At 46.3% G+C, this 16,713-nt stretch overlaps 1 protein-coding gene across 1 annotated transcript in view; it reads right to left on the minus strand.

Moving 5' to 3' along the window:
- Window positions 1–16,713, minus strand: part of LOC135210921 (MICOS complex subunit Mic10-like) — a 45,718-nt gene that overhangs the window by 24,350 nt on the left and 4,655 nt on the right. Inside the window, exon 2 of the mRNA XM_064243887.1 lies at window positions 2,906–2,953. Within this exon, the coding sequence (XP_064099957.1) occupies window positions 2,906–2,953 (48 nt within the window). The remainder of the gene's footprint in view (window positions 1–2,905; window positions 2,954–16,713) is intronic.

Consider the following 16,713-nt stretch of genomic DNA (forward strand, 5'->3'; position numbering starts at 1 on the left):
CTTCTTATGCCGACCAGAGACATAAGTTGTTTGACTGTGGCAAAGCAGCTTGCCGGCCGTCAAACTTATCAGCTTGCTTTATCGAAGTAAAGCGAACGTTACATAACATATACGGAGCGCAATGAGGAGAGGAGACGAATACTGAGTTGCTCCTCCAAAAGGTGGAATCAAGAATGTCCTTGATTACCAAATTCTTTTGGAATGCTAGCGAGGTTGAAACAGCTCTAACTTCATGAGCGTTCACTCGCAGGAGGCTCAAAATCACTTTCTGGCAAGATGAATGAACCTCCTTAATAATGTATAAGTGATATATACATTAGGCGTTCCCTCGCGCAGGAGGCTCAAATCCACTCTTCTGGCCAAGATGAATTGAGCCCTCCTTAATAATGTTATGCATGATGTATACATGAGCGGTCCACTCGCAGGAGGCTCAAATCACTCTTCTGGCAAGATGAATGAGCCTCCTTAATAATGTATAAATGATATATACATGAGCGTTCTCGCAGGAGGCTCAAATCACTCTTCTGGCAAGATGAATGAGCCTCCTTAAATGTCCCTTAAGAAAAGAGCCAGTGCATTCTTCTAAAAGGGAAAATGTGGTCTCTTTACTCTTTCATCCTCTCGTGACGAGAGAGAGGACGTGAAGCGTCCTCTTCTCTAAAGCTTCTTTAGGGGGCGCGAGTCCTTCCGAGAACTCCAACCCCTGTGTGGGGAGGACGCCTCGGAGGACGAGAAGCAATCCTTCAAGATTCGTACACGTGCACATCTTTAGCAGCCTGGGAAGAGTCAACAGGTTCTGCCGAAGGGACGCCAGATCGGTGGGGAGCCCCCGTAACCCTCTTGCGGCTTTCGACATCCCTCTCCCTGAGTCCTGGGAGTCCGACAGAGGTCCAGGCCTAGAGGCATTATGGGGGCCGATCTGACGCCCCCTCCACAACAACAAGGGGCACTACACTTCACACTGATTGGAGAGCGAGCACTTTAGTCTAAGATTACTTGATGTAATCCTTTCGCAGACACTTCTTCTAGGCTCGTAAGCCATACCACAGGGTTAGGCAAAATAAAATCTACAGGAGGTTAGAAGGTTCATTATTTCTAACTTCTGTTTACTGTGGAGGAAAACTCCTGATTCTAACACGCTCTAAAATGCGTAAATGAATCCTCCTTCTTCCGTAAGCAGTCACACATTACACTAATTACCTTATGCAAAGAAAACATGTAAACGTCATATATACTAAGCGAGTGTCTACCGAAAGTTCCGGTAGCCTCACCTTACCATGCAGACAACAAAGTCTGAAACTAGGCTAACTAGCTTCAGACATCAAATGCAATGAAAAAATTTACGATAGCGTATGCCTAGCCACAAATCCAAGTTAATAATCGAAAGAATAATTAGGATACTTAAGTGGCTAATGAAGTTTCAAAATCCTAGGCGGAGGTCTGTAAACAGTTGTTTACCGACCGGCGACAGAAAAAAATATGAATAGAAAATGGGAATAGTTCCTGATATCCGCCTCCCAGCGGCGGGAATGGGTACTACCACCTGGCCGCCCACTGCGTGTGCCGCGAATTTTTAAATTCTGTCGGACTTCAGAAAATACAGCTATATATATATCTGTCAGGTAAGTTTCATGAACAAATCAGCAATTTTGGGACTTATGGCGCCAATAACCAGGGACTGCCTCCTGTACTTGTTTGACACACTGACATTTAATGAACAGTCCACGTGGCCCTCCTGCTGAATGCTAAAAATGCAGTGTTGATAACATTCAAACATGTGTTGTGTGACTGTCCAGAATATAACCAAACGATTATCAACCTTTGGAAGTAAATCAAAAGGGAAAACTTTGTCAGAATCTTCTACATCTTCAATCATTCCAATTCTAATATTTATGGGGAAGTGTAATTTAATAGAGAAAATATAAAAATATAGACAATATAAAAATATAGACAAAATATAAAAATATATAAATACTAATGGAAATACAAATGCTCATAGGGTGTTTAATGAATTTTAAAAAAATTATAAATATCTAATTTATTCAGATTTTTTATTGTTTTTATCCTTTTTTTTTTTGGATGTGTGGAAATAACCAAATGTATATCTTGTATATATGTGTTCCAGTGTAAAAGCCCCCTTGACTTGGGATGACCTAGATGTAGTGAGGGGGCTCTTGAACCCCAGGAATTTGTTCCCCGGTTTGAGTCCAAGAGTCCCATGTATAATTACAGGCAGTCCCCGAAGATGTGACAATAACTGAAAATCTGCAACTTTTAGGGTTTATCAGTGCTGATGATGTGCTGAAAATCTCTGATTTTTGGTTATAGGCACCTCTGTTAAGTATCTATCGGCACCAGTACCCCGACTATCGCAGGGCAGTCCAAGGCGAGGGTTACATACAGGGGAGGGCATCAACACCTTACTACCAAATAATGTCATGTTCTAACTTCTCGATAAACTTTCCTGAACCGAATGGGGAGCAAATGGCGGAGCTACAAAGGAAGCCTCCATACCCCTGCAGCTGGTACAAACTGAATGTTGACCTACTTTAATTCCAACACCCTGCTTACACCAAAATCATTCCTATATAGCCTGATGTTGGTTTTGCTTCTGGTGGAAGACATCCTAGGAAAATGAAATACAATACCGTAAATAGGTGCAAAAAAGCCTCTGACAAGAGCTAAAACATTCAAAACACACCTGGTGGAGAACAGATGAACTAGACAGTCATCCGGGGAGCCATTTGATTTTTTATTTGAATGCTGACTCACCTAATCAATGCAATATATGCTAACTTTAACAGTAAGTAAGATTCATCTCAAAATAATTTATTTTGATCAAAAGTAGATTAAATATGTGTAAAATGCACAGCTCATAAACTAAGAAAGAACACTTTACACTTACTCTTGAAGACAATGGCAGAGAAAACAATCCCAAGTGTCAAGCCTCCACCTGCAAATTAGAAAAAGAAATTAACATATTGAGCACATGAATCAAATCTCACAATTTTTAAAAGTAAAATGTATTTTTCCTAACTATGTATACAAACCTGAGGTCCTTAACTTTTTAAAGTAAATTGTATTTTTCCTAACTACACAAACCTGAGGTCCTTTACACAGGAATCACTTTCAGTGGAGCTGGAAACAGCCATTGAACTTCCAAACAAGGTAGTCAGGCAGATGGATGTAAATATTCCAATTTACCTGTCAGCCCAGGTGACAGATTGAGGGTTGGCATGAGGTAGGCATGAAATGTAAAGGACCTCAAGTTTGTATCGTTAGGAAAAATAGAATATACTTTTAAATATCACAGTTTTTTGTAAAGCTACTTGTATTTTTCCTAACTATGCAAACCTGAGGTCCTTTACATTAGGAATCACTTTTGGCGAAGCTGGAACTTACTTTACTTTATCTTCCCGCCACTGGCCAGTGGCATAAGGCTGATACAGTTCCTCTCCATCTGTCTCTATCCCGAGCCATTTCCCTTGCTTCCTCTAGGTTTTGGATTTCATCCTCAAGCTGGAAAACAGCCATTAAATTCTTGAACAAGGAGGTTAGGCAGTACTAACTACCTTCTGGTAGATGGGGATACCCATCTAGATGCCCGGGTGTAAACATTCCAGTTTGCCTTCGGCCCAGGTTTCAGACTGAGGGGTGGCATGAGGCGGGCATAAGTGTAATGTAAAGGACCTCAGGCTAGTTTGGTTAAGAAAAATACAATTTACTTTCAATAATTGTGATTTGTTCATACATGGTATACAGACCTGAGGTTTTTTACATTAGGAAGACTCACTGGTTTTGGAAGAAATCTGAGTGAGTCTCTTAAACTGACTGGAGTTCACCACACATGGGCTACTCCTGGTCAAGAGAGCAAGGTGTACCCTGCCTCTTAACAAAATGATCTGAGTATGAGTACTGTGAGATCAAATATCAGCATCTCCACCTCTTTGAATGAGTGAGGTATCGTAACTCTCATGAAAAAATGCTGGAAAGAACCTTAAGAGTCAGAGGCAATATGGCAAAGACTCAAAAAGAGTCTGACTTAATGCCAGTCTTCTTCCTCCCCTTGCTACAGGAAGGAGCAGATAGATTCTCAGCCTGAAGGAAGTAGGAGGACAATGAAGGAGGAGGAGGAGGAGGAGAGGCCAGCCACTCTCGTTATCCTTTTCACTTCCAGAACCACACCTTAGGCAAGATGCTTCCTGTCCTGTTAGAGGAGCCAGGTAAGAAAAAACAACTTGAGCAGCAACCACAGGTCCAAGGAAAAAAAGGGTTCCAAAGACTTGTGGGCAAAGACCTGAATGAAGAAACATAACTGTGGTCCAATAAGACCACATCTTTGCTTCCAGACCGACAGATTCTTCCAGAATTTGAGGGATGGATCAAGCTCTTGGCTTTGTGAGTTCTTGGTCAGAGTGTAAAAGTGTTGTTAACCCTCTTACGCCTGAGCCCTAAAAACCAAAACATCTCCCGTATGCTGAGGCGGGTTTGGAATGAGCGCGGAAGCGGAAAAAATAATTTTTCAAAAAATCACAGCGCAATTAGTTTTCAAGATTAAGAGTTAATTTTTGGCTCCTTTTTTTATCATTACCTGAAGTTTAGTATGCAGCCATCAGAAATGAAAAAAAATATCATTATCATATATATAAAATGATTTTGTTAAACTACAATAAAGTTTTGTACATACGTACTTACCTGGCAGATATATACTTAGCTATAGTCTCCGACGTTCCCGACAGAATTTCAAATCTCGCGGCACACGTGACAGGTAGGTCAGGTGGTCTACCTTACCCGCCGCTGGGTGGCAGGAGTATGAACCAATCCCACTTTCCTGTCAGATTTTCTCTTCCACCTGTCTCCTGAGGGGAGGCTGGGTGGGCCATTAACCGTATATATCTGCCAGGTAACTATGTACAAAACTTTATTGTAGTTTAACAATATCATTTTTGTACATGAACTTTCCTGTCAGATATATACTTAGCTGATTGGCATCCTTGGTGGAAGGTAAGAGACAGCTAAATAATATAGAAAAGGGAAACAACTGGTGTTGTAGGATATAAAAATCTTGGTTCTTACCTGTTCAGGCAGAAGACTTCATGGATACTGTCTCTGATTCTGCATTGCCTGGAGAGCTACAGCGAGGACGTGACCTGTTGCTGAAAGACTCTCGGATCTACCACCGGGATTTCTGATCCACTTATATGGTAGAATCCAAGTAGGATCTTGTCAAAGGGAACTCGTCCGCTTACTTGACAGAACCTAACCACTACTACCGCAAGGAGCCAAAACCATCCGACCACCTAACCAAACTAACTAGGGTTAGTACTATGACAAGAAAGAGATGCCTCCCTGCATCCTCTTTCAAACAACCATAAACAACAGAAACAAAACAAGGGGGTATAAAATATAAATGCCTAACAAGGATAAGTTCCAGCTCCCTGCCCCAGCACCGAATCCGCAGATACGTAAGGGCCTAAGGCGAAGCATTTGTCATAGGTAATCTTCACATCCCGTAAGTAGTGGTTTGCAAATACCGATTGGCATCTCCAGAAGGTGGCCTCCATAAGGTTTTGCACAGACATGTTTTTGCTGAAAGCCAGCGAAGTGGCAATGGCCCTCACTTCGTGGGCCTTAACTTTAAGAAGCTTAAATTGTTCCTCATTGCATGCCACATGCTCTTCTTTGATAAGGCTTCTTAAAAAGAAGGACAGAGCATTCTTCGATAAGGGTCGACTGGGGTCTCTCACAGAGCACCAAAGGACATCTTGATTGCCCTTAAGTTGCTCTTTCCTCTTCAAATAATATTTCAAAATTCTCACCAGGCAAAGAGTCCTCTCAGGCTCTTCCCCTACAAGAGAAGATAATCCTCGAATCTCGAAGCTCCTGGGCCACGGATTTAATGGTTTCTCATTCTTTGCTAAGAATGAGGGGAGGAAAGAACAAACCATTGACTGATCTTTAAAGCCAACATTTCCTTCAATGGCTTGAAGCTCACTCATCCTCTTGGAGGATGCTAAAGCCATAAGGAAAAGGGACTTCTTGGTCAGATCCTTGAAAGAGGCTGATCTAGGAGGTTCAAATCTAGACGAGCTGAGATACTGAAGTACTACGTCCAGATTCCAATTAGGTGTTCTTGATGAAGGCTTTTTTGTTGTTTCAAAAGACCTAATCAGGTCATGCAGGTCTTTATCTTCCGAGATATTGAGGCCTCTGTGTCTGAAAACTGCCGCCAACATACTGCGGTATCCCTTAATTGTAGATACCGCCAGACCACATTCTTCCTTAAGAAAAAGGAAGAAATCAGCAATTTGGGTCACAGAGGTACTGGAAGAGGAAACTTTCTTCCTCTTGCACCAACGTCTGAAGACATCCCACTTCGATTGGTATACTCGCAAGGTGGAAGACCTCCTAGCTCTTGCGATTGCTTTAGCAGTTGAAGATGAAAAGCCCTTCGCTCTGACAAGACTTTGGACAGTCTGAAGCCAGTCAGACTGAGAGCGGGGAGGTTTTTGTGATACCTGTCGAAGTGGGGTTGTCTGAGTAAATCGTTCCTTAGAGGGAGCGATCTTGGAAGGTCCACTAACCATTCCAGTACCTCTGTGAACCATTCTTGGGCTGGCCAGAAAGGAGCGATTAATGTCATCCTCGCTGAATCTGACTCTGCGAATTTCTTCAGCGTTACTCCCAGAATCTTGAAGGGAGGAAACGCGTATACATCGAGCCCCTTCCAATCTAGAAGTGCATCGATCCCTATCGCCCCTGGATCCGAAATGGGAGAGCAGTACAGATCCAGTCTTGCATTTCTTGAAGTGGCGAAGAGGTCTATATGCGGCCTGCCCCACAACTTCCACAGGCTCTGGCATACATCCTGATGAAGTGTCCACTCCGTGGGAAGGACCTGCTCTTTCCTGCTGAGGAGATCTGCTCTTACATTCCTTTCCCCCTGTACGAATCTGGTGAGAAGCCTGACTCTCCTTTCTTCGGCCCAAAGAAGGTCTCTTGCTGTTTCGTACAGAGAGAAGGAATGCGTCCCCCCCTGTTTCCTGATGTATGCCAGAGCTGTGGTGTTGTCCGAGTTGACCTGAACGATGGAGTCTCAGACGTGGGACTCGAAGGCTTTCAGAGCCAACCACACAGCCATCAATTCTTTTCTGTTGATATGCCAGGCCACCTGGTCCCCCACCCAGGTACCTGACACTTCTAGAGTTCCCAGAGTCGCCCCCCAACCTGTCTCCAATGCGTCGGAGAACAACACTAGGTTGGGGTTCAGGAATTGCAGAGACAGACCCTGAGCAAACCTGTTGGGATCTGTCCACCACACAAGTTTCTCCTTGATTTGTCAAGTTACGGACAGAGAGAACGTCAAATCCTGAGAACGACGACTCCAATTCTGATGAAGAAAGAACTGGAGCGGTCTCAGAGGCAGCCTTCCTAGGGAAATGAATTGCTCCAGCAAGGAGAGCGTCCCCAACAGACTCATCCACTCCTTTGCCGTGCATACTTCTTTCCCTGAGAAGGCTGTTACTTTCTCGAGGCCTCGGGTTATCCTTTCCGGAGACGGAAAAGCCCGAAAACACTGAGAGTTCACCCGTATCCCCAGATAAATGCACTCTTGTTTGGGGATTAAATTTGATTTTTGGGAAGTCCCAAAGAACTCGTAAATTCCAAGGTTTTCTGTAAGTCCTCCAGACATCGATCTTTCGAATTGGCCCTTATAAGCCAATCGTCTAGGTAAAGGGATATCCTCACCCCTTCCAAGTGAAGCCATTGAGCTACATTCCTCAAGATTCCCGTGAAAACTTGGGGGGCCGTCGAGAGGCCGAAGCACAGAGCCCTGAATTGATACTCTCTTCCCCCCATCATGAACCTGAGAAACTTCCTCGATGAAGGATGGATCGGTACATGGAAGTAAGTGTCCTGTAAGTCCAGGGACACCATCCAGTCCCCTGGATGAAGAGCTGCCAACACCGATGACGTGGTTTCCATCGTAAATTTCTTTTTCTCCACAAAGAAGTTCTGGGCGCTTACATCCAAAACCGGTCTCCATCCCCCTGAGGATTTTGGAACTAGGAAAAGGCGGTTGTAAAAGCCTGCTGACTGAAGGTCCGAAACTAGTTCTATTGCCTCCTTTTCTAGCATCTGATCTACCGCTAGACGGAGGGCTTGGTTCATGATGGGGTCCCTGTACTTGGCCGTCAACTCCCTTGGAGTGGTCGTTAAGGGAGGTCTTGAGGAGAAAAGGATGAGGTAACCCCTTATTACGATTGAGAGGGTCCAGGAATCCGCACCTCTCTGGGCCCAGACTTCTGCAAACCTTAACAGTCTGGCACCCACCGTTGTCTGAAGGACTTGCTCCCTATTTCGATGTCTTGACAGACTTGGAGGACGTCTTCCCTCTCCTGCTGGGTCGTTGTCCTCTAAACGAAGAGGGTCTGGAGGAAGGACCCCCTCGAAAGGGTTCCTGAGAAACTGTCTTCTCCTTTCTACTCTTGACAGGGAAGAAGGGACGAGGCTTCCTCACCGACTGAGCCAGAAGGTCCTGGGTAGCCTTGGCTGAAAGCGAAGTCGATATATCCTGTACTAGCTTTTTGGGAAATAGTTGAGCGGAGAGTTGGGAAAATAGCAAAGAAGACCTCTGTGCGTGTGAGACGGACTTCGTCAAGAAGGAGCAATACACGATCTCTTCTTGACCACTCCCGCACCAAACAAGGAAGCGATCTCGCTCGCTCCGTCCATTACTGACTTATCCATGCAGGATAAAACGCAATGGTCTTCTGGAGAGAAAGACTCTGGAGTCTGCGTCTTCCTAGCCAAGACTCCCAGAGACCAATCTAAGAAGTTGAAGACTTCGAGTACCTTGAACATTCCTTTTAGAATGTGATCTAGCTCGTTCATGGCCCAAGTCATCTTAGCCGAGTTAAGAGCCGATCTCCTTGTAGCATCTACTAAGGCCGAAAAGTCCGAGTCGGCCGAAGAAGGGAGACCCAGACCCAAGGGTTCTCCTGTCTCATACCAAAAGACAGTACGTCCAGACAGTCTCGACGGCGGGAAGGCAAACACCGTTCTCCCCGCTTCTTCTTTGGAGAGCAGCCAGGATCCGAAGCTCCTAAGCGCCTTCTTCATGGACAGGGTTGGCTTCATCCTAACACAAGATGATCCCTTCGTTGCCTTGGACGTCGAAAACAACGAGTGAGGAGGAGGAGGAACAGTAGGGCTAAGGGAATCTCCAAATTCCTGAAGTAATAACATGAAGTTTTTATGATAAAATGATATTGTTATGATACAATAAAGTTTCATACATACTTACCTGGCAGATATATACATAGCTAAGACTCCGTCGTCCCCGACAGAAATTCAAATTTCGCGCCACTCGCTACAGGTAGGTCAGGTGATCTACCTGCCTGCCCTGGGCGGCAGGACTAGGAACCATTCCCGTTTTCTATCATATTTTCTCTCTTCCACCTGTCTCCTGCGGGGAGGCTGGGTGGGCCATAATCGTATATATCTGCCAGGTAAGTATGTATGAAAATGATATTGTTATGATACAATAAAGTTTGTTCATACTTACCAGGCAGATATATATATAGCTGTATTTTCTGAAGTCCGACAGAAATTCAAAAATGTTATTGTTAGTATACAATAAGGTTTTGTACATACTTACCTGGCAGATATATACGATTGATGGCCCGCCCAGCCTCCCCTCAGGAGACAGGTGGAAGGAAAAATTCTGGCTGGAAAGGGAGATTGGTTCTTACATCCGCCACCCAGCGGCGGGTAAGGTAGATCACCTGACCTACCTGTCGCGTGTGCCGCGAGTTTTGAATTCTGTCGTGACGTCAGAGACGTATAGCTAAGTATATATCTGCCAGGTAAGTATGTACAAAACCTTATTGTATACTAACAATAACATTTTTGTACATGAACTTTCCTGTCAGATATATACTTAGCTGATTGACACCCTTGGTGGAGGGAAAGAGACAGCAATATAAATATGGAAAAAAGGGGAAAACAACACTAGTTGTAGGATGTAAATACAACCTTGGTTCTTACCTGTTTAGGCAGAAGACTTCGTAGTTACTGTCTATGAGTCTGCGTTGCCTTAAGAGCTTCAGCGAGGGCGTGACCTACAGCTGACAGACTCTTTGGGTCTATCAAAGGGATTTGGTTATCCGCTTACTTGATAGAATCCGAGCAGGATCTGTCAACGGGGATTCGCCCACTTATATGACAGAACCTAACCACTATCATTGTAAGGAGCTCAAACATAAACCGATCACCTAACCAATCTAATCATTGTTAGACTACGAAATGAAAAAACATGCCTACCCGCATGTTCTTTCACACAACCAAAAACTTACAACCTAACAAGGGGAAAAATATATACTACTAAGGATATGTCTCAGCTCCCTGCCCCAGCACCGAATCCGCCGATACGTACGGGCCTAACCCGAAGCACTTTTCATACGTAATTTTTTTTGACGTCTCTCAGATTAGTGGTTTGGGCAAAGAACTGAGTTGCCAACGCCAGAATGTTGCCTTCATAATATTACTCAGGGATATTTTTTGTTTTTGTTAAAAGTCAATGACGTGGCAATAGCTCTTACCTCATGAGCTTTTGACTTAGAATTTTGAATTGACTTTCCTCACATATCGCATGCGCTTCTTTCACCAGCTCTGATAAAGAAAGAAAGCGCATTCTTCGAAAGGGTCCTCCTTGGATCTCTTACAGAGCACCAAAGGTTGACATCATTGCCCTTAAGTTTTTTTCTTTCTCTGTAGATAGAAGTTTCAAAACTTCTTACTGGGCAAAGCGACCTCTCTGCTTCCTCGCCTACTAATGCAGACAATCCTTGTACTTCAAAGCTCCTAGGCCAAGGATTTGAGGGGTCTCGTTCTTGGCTAAGAACGAAGGAAGGAACGAACAGATAGCTGCATCTCCTCTGAATCCCACATTTCCTTCTAGTGCATGGATTCACTAACCCTCTTTGCGGAAGCCAATGCCATGAGGAAAATTGTCTTCTTCGTGAGGTCTCTAAACGATGCAGACTGAGGCGGGTTCGAACTTATTGGACCTCAGGTAACGTAGCACTACATCCAGATTCCAACTCGGAACCCCTGGAGAAACCTTCTCGGATGTTTTAAACGATCTTATTTAGATCATGAAGGTCCTTATCTTCTGAAATGTTTAAGTTTCTGTGCCTAAACACTGGGCAGATAGCATGCTACGATAGCCTTTAATGGTTGATACCGCCAATCCACTTTCTTCCCTAAGGAAAAGTAAGAAGTCTGCTATTTGGGTCACAGAGGTACTGGAAGAGGAAAAGTGATGGTTCCTACACCATCGCCGAAAGACGTCCCACTTCGATTGGTAGACTCTAAGGGTGAGAAGGCCGCCTTGCTGCTGCGATAGCCGTTGCAACTCTTGCAGAAAAGCCTCTCGTTCTGACAAAAACTTTTGACAGTCTGAAGCCAGTCAGATAAGCGGAGGTTTTTGTGATACCTCTTGAAGTGGGGGTTGTCTGAGAAATCGATCCTCTGTGGTAATGTTCTCGAAGATCTACTAACCATTCCAGTACCTCTGTGAACCATACTTGTGCGGGCCAGAACGGGGGGCTACCAGCGTCATCCTTGCTGCCTCCGATTCTGCAAATTTCTTTAGAGTCTCTCCCAGTATCTTGAATGGAGGGGAAAAAGCATACATGTCTAGACCCTTCCAATCTAGTAGAAACGCGTCTATCGACACTGCCCTCGGGTCCGATATCGGGAGAGCAGTAGTTGGCTATCCTCGCATTCTTGGCTGTGGCGAAGAGGTCTATATGAGGCTTGCCCCAAAGCTTCCACAGGTCCTGGCAAACATCTTCGTGAAGAGTCCACTCTGCAGGCAGGACTTGATCTTTCCTGCTTAGGAGGTCTGCTCTGACGTTCTTTTTCTCCCTGTACGAACCTGGTAAGGAGACAAATCTTCCTTTGCTCTGCCCAAAGCATAAGTTCTTTTGCTGTCTCGTACAGGGAGAAAGAGTGAGTCCCCCCCTGCTTCCTGATGTAAGCCAGGGCCGTGGTGTTGTCCGAGTTGATCTGTACTGCTGAAGCTAGGACGTGGGGCTCGAAAGCTTTCAAAGCTAGCCAAACCGCCATCAGCTCCTTCTTGTTGATGTGCCAGGTCACCTGTTCTTGTTCCAGGTGCCTGACACTTCTCTTGAGCCGAGCGTCGCTCCCCAACCTGTTTCCGAGGCGCGGAATACACACTTGGTTGGGGTTCGGAATGTGAAGGGACATCCCTTCTGCAAACCTGAGAGGGTTGGCCCACCAAGAGAGGTCCTTCTTGATTTCCCTTGAGATCTCGAAGGAGAACTCTAGGTTTTGTGAACGACACCTCCAGTTTCGATGAAGAAAGAACTGGAGAGGTCTGAGGTGCAACCTTCCTAGAGAAAGGAATTTGCTCCAACGAGGAGAGTGTCCCCAACAAACTCATCCACTTCCCTCGCTGTGCATACTTCTTTCTCTAGGAAGGCTTTGACTTTCTCTGACCCTCGGGCTATCCGTTCTGGAGACGGAAAAGCCCGAAAATCCAGAGAAGCCATCCGAATCCCCAGATAGATACGATCTTGACTGGGGATCAACTGAGACTTTTGAAAGTTCACCAAAAGTCCCAGAGAACTTGCCATGAAAAAAAGGTCTTTTGTAGGTCCTCCAAACATCTTTCCTGAGACTTGGCTCTGATCAGCCAGTCGTCCAAGTAAAGGGACACTCTGACTCCTCCAAATGTAGCCATCTTGCTACATTTTTCATTAGGCCTGTAAAGACCTGAGGGGCTGCTGAAAGGCCGAAGCACAAGGCCCTGAACTGGAATATCCTTCCTCCCATCATGAACCTGAGGTATTTCCTTGACGAAGGATGGATGGATAGGCACCATGGAAGGTAAGCGTCCTGAAGATCTAGGGACACCATCCAGTCCCCTGGCCGAAGGGCCGCCAACACTGAGGATGTCTCTTTCCATGGCGACTTCCTCTTTTCTACAAAGATATTCAGGGCGCTTACATCCAGAACCGGTCTCCATCCTCCTGAGGCTTTTGGAACTAGAAAAAGGCGGTTGTAAAAAGCCCGCTGAGCAAGGGTCGCTCACTAGCTCTATAGCCTCTTTCTCGAAACATTTGTTCCACTGCTTGTGTTAAAGCAAGGCTCATGATGGGATCCCTGTACCTGGCCACCAACTCCCTCGGAGTCGTTGTCAACGGTGGTCTTTTCGTAAAAGGAATCAGATATCCTTTCCTTATAATCGAGAGGGACCAGTTGTCCGCTCCTCTCTTTGCCCAGGCTTCCGAGAATCTTAGAAAGTCTGGCACCTACTGGTGTTTGGAGGACTACTTCCCTACTTCTTAGCTCTGACAGAGCGTGAGAAGGATCTACCTCTCTTGAAAGGTCCTATTACCTCTCGAGGTAGAGCTCTAGAAGGGGGGAACCCCTCGAAAGGGCTCCTGTCTAGTGGAGTCTCCTTCTTCGTCTTCGTCTGGAAGGAGGTCCTAGGCTTCCGTGCCGACTGCGCGAGCATGTCCTGAGTCGCCTTCGCAGAGATAGATCCTGAGATGTCCTGGATTATCTTCTTCGGAAATAGCAGAGGCGAGAGCTGCGAATACAGGAGAGAGCTCTTTGGGCATGCGAAACAGACTTAGTCAGAAAAGAGCAGAAGACTGATCTCTTCTTTAAGGGGATCCCTGCTCCAAATAGGGAGGCTATTTCGCTCGATCCATCTCTAACTGCTTTGTCAATGCACGTTAGAACACTGTTTAGATCTTCTGGCGAAATAGCATCCGGGTTCTGAGTCTTCTTAAGCCAAGACCCCCAAAGACCAGGTCAAGGAAGTTGAAGACTTCCAAGACTCTAAACATTCCTTCAGAAGGTGGTCAAGCTCGTTCATAGCCCAGGTAGTTTTAGCAGACAAAAGAGCCGAGCGTCGTGCTGCATCTACCAGAGAAGAGAAGTCCGCATCCGCCGATGAAGGAAGACCCAGACCTAGGGGTTCTCCAGACTCGTACCAAATCCAAGTCTGCCCGTAAGCTTGGAAGGAGGGAAAGAAAACACAGTTTTACCCTTTCTCTTCCTTAGAAAGCAGCCAATCACCAACACCTCTCAAAGCCTTCTTCATTGAGATGGTTGGCTTCATCCACACAAGAGGAAACTTTCGTCTTCTTCGAAAGTAGAGAATAAAGAGAGGAGACGGAGGAGCGACGGGAGTAAGGGAGTCTCCAAACTCTTGAAGAAGTAGATCTGTAAGGATCTTATAGGACGAAACTGACGAGTCCTTCACCAAATCCTCTTCTGAAGGTTCAACTTCATCCATTGAAGAACCCTCCGCTTCTTTACGAGGGCAGTTAGTCTTCTCTAAAGAAATGCGCCTGTCCAGAGAGTGTCTAGTAGCAGACTGGCGCCTATCAGGGGGAGCCAAAGTTTCTGGAGAGCTCCTCTCGAATGAGTCCTTCCTACTCTGATGAGTTGCGTGCTCTTTGCTTCCTTAACTCCTACTCCTAGAATTCCGGGCTTCCAAGGGGGGAGCGCCTTGCTAGGAGAGGAAGCCTACTATGCTCAAGGCGCTTCTCAGGATCCATGCGCCTGTTCAAAGGAGAGCGGCTGCCAGGCGAGCTGCGCCTACCATGCGGCGAACGCCTACTAGGCTCTTGGCGCCTACTTGCAGGAGAGCGAAGCCCTGGAGAAGGTCGCCTACTAGGAGACCGGCGTCTACCATGCTCCACAAACTTCGTTCCCGACTTGTGTGACTCTTCAAAAGGTAGTCTCCCAGAAGAGACATATCTTTCAGGCTCTACACGCCTGTCCTGAACCGAGCGGCTAAAAGGAGGAGCCGCGCCTATCAGAAAAGCGCCTATCCTCCGCACCACGCTTGGGAGCGGGAGAGCGTCTACTTGGGGAGTAGCGCTACTAGGCTCAAGGCGCCTAACATAAGGCGAGATCCTGTCTCTTGACGAATCCATCAAAGAGTAGGCTCTCTTATCTGGAGAATGAAGGATCTTCGTAAAAGAGCGAGAGGGCGAGGCTGTACGCCTGTCTTTAGACGAACGCCTACTAGGCGCTAGATCCCTTCCTACTGGAGAGATGTAGTCACCAGGAGAAAGTTTCTTGGGCGATTGACGCCTGGAAGACGACAAGCGCCTGCCGAGGGAAGAGCGCCTCCTTCCATCCGATGATAAAGGAGAGAGAACCGACTCTGACTGAGACGGTAACACAGGCGAAGGAATCCTAGACTTCTTGACAGGGAGAGAGACGTCTTTCCGACGCGTTCCTCCTGCCAAGGAGCCCGCCAGCGCCGAAATCTGCGCTTGCAGTCCAGCAAGAATTCGAGCTGGAGATCTTGTAAAATCCTCCACCGGAGAAGAGGCTCGAAGCCTACTATGAGGCAGAACTCCCTGCTCCCTCCTGGGTTTCTTGATCTCTACTTCCGGCTCTTCTGGAAAAACTTCCGGGCTGGAAGGAAAGGAGCCAGGCGCCTTCCAGGCTCTCTTCAGCGGGTCGCGAAGAATCCGAGGCGCTCCATCCTCTTCTAGGCGAAGGTGAGGAAGACGAAGAGAAGCATTGGCGCAATACCTCCTTCTTCGCGCGAACAAGGGCCGCCTGGGTACGAGCATCAGGATCTATCCGGGGGACGCCTGATGCGTGGGAGTTCTCCCTAACCTTCCTGCGGCTTTTGACTTTCCTCCTCCACTGGGACTGGGAGTCTGGAAGAGGTCTAGGCCTGGAAGCATTAAGGAGCCGATCAGACGCACCCTCCACTGCACTGGGGTCCACTGGCACAATTCACCTTCACTACTCTTACCTTGCAACGAACAAATCTTCTTTTCCATGCTAAGGACTGTGGCTCTCATGGTTGCCACTTCCGTAGTCGAATCCTTAGGTTCGATGCAGGGCGCAGGAGCTGAAACTGGAGAAGGTTCTAATGCTACAACAGGATTTTCTTCTACCTCGCTAATACGAGACTTACTAGAACTCCTAGAAGAAGCCTTTCTCACCCTGTCTTTCTCTAACTTCCTCAAGTAGGAAGAAAGAGCCTTCCATTCACCCTCATCCAACTTCTCACACTCATTACAGGGTTAACAAAAGAACATTCTTTCCCTCTACATTTAAAGCAAACTGTGTGAGGATCTACCGTAGCTTTCGGTAGTCTCACCTTGCATTCATCCATAGCGCACACTCTAAACATAGAAGATTTCTTAACCTCTAACTCAGACATCTCGAAATCAAAGAAAAATCCAAATCAATATCCAAAAACAATCCACAAATGCGTATGCCAAGCCAACAAGATCAGGTACTTCACCGAAAGTCAGTCCAAATAAATCCACGGCAACGAGAAATGAATAAAGCTGTCAGGAGGTAACAACCACAGGTGTAGTCGTCACCGGCGACAGAAAAATTCTGGCTGAAAGGGAGATTGGTTCTTACATCCGCCACCCAGCGGCGGGTAAGGTAGATCACCTGACCTACCTGTCGCGTGTGCCGCGAGTTTTGAATTCTGTCGTGACGTCAGAGACGTATAGCTAAGTATATATCTGACAGGAAAGTTCATGTACAAAAACTTCCGGCACACACAGTGGTCGGCCAGGTGGTTAGTACCCATTCCCGCCGCTGGGAGGCGGGTATCAGGAACCATTCCCATTTTCTATTCATAATTTTTATTTCCACTGTCCCCTGAGGGGAGGTGGGTGGGTA

This window comes from Macrobrachium nipponense, chromosome 4 (assembly GCF_015104395.2).
Source record: "Macrobrachium nipponense isolate FS-2020 chromosome 4, ASM1510439v2, whole genome shotgun sequence".
In the NCBI taxonomy this organism is placed as follows: Eukaryota; Metazoa; Arthropoda; class Malacostraca; order Decapoda; family Palaemonidae; genus Macrobrachium; species Macrobrachium nipponense.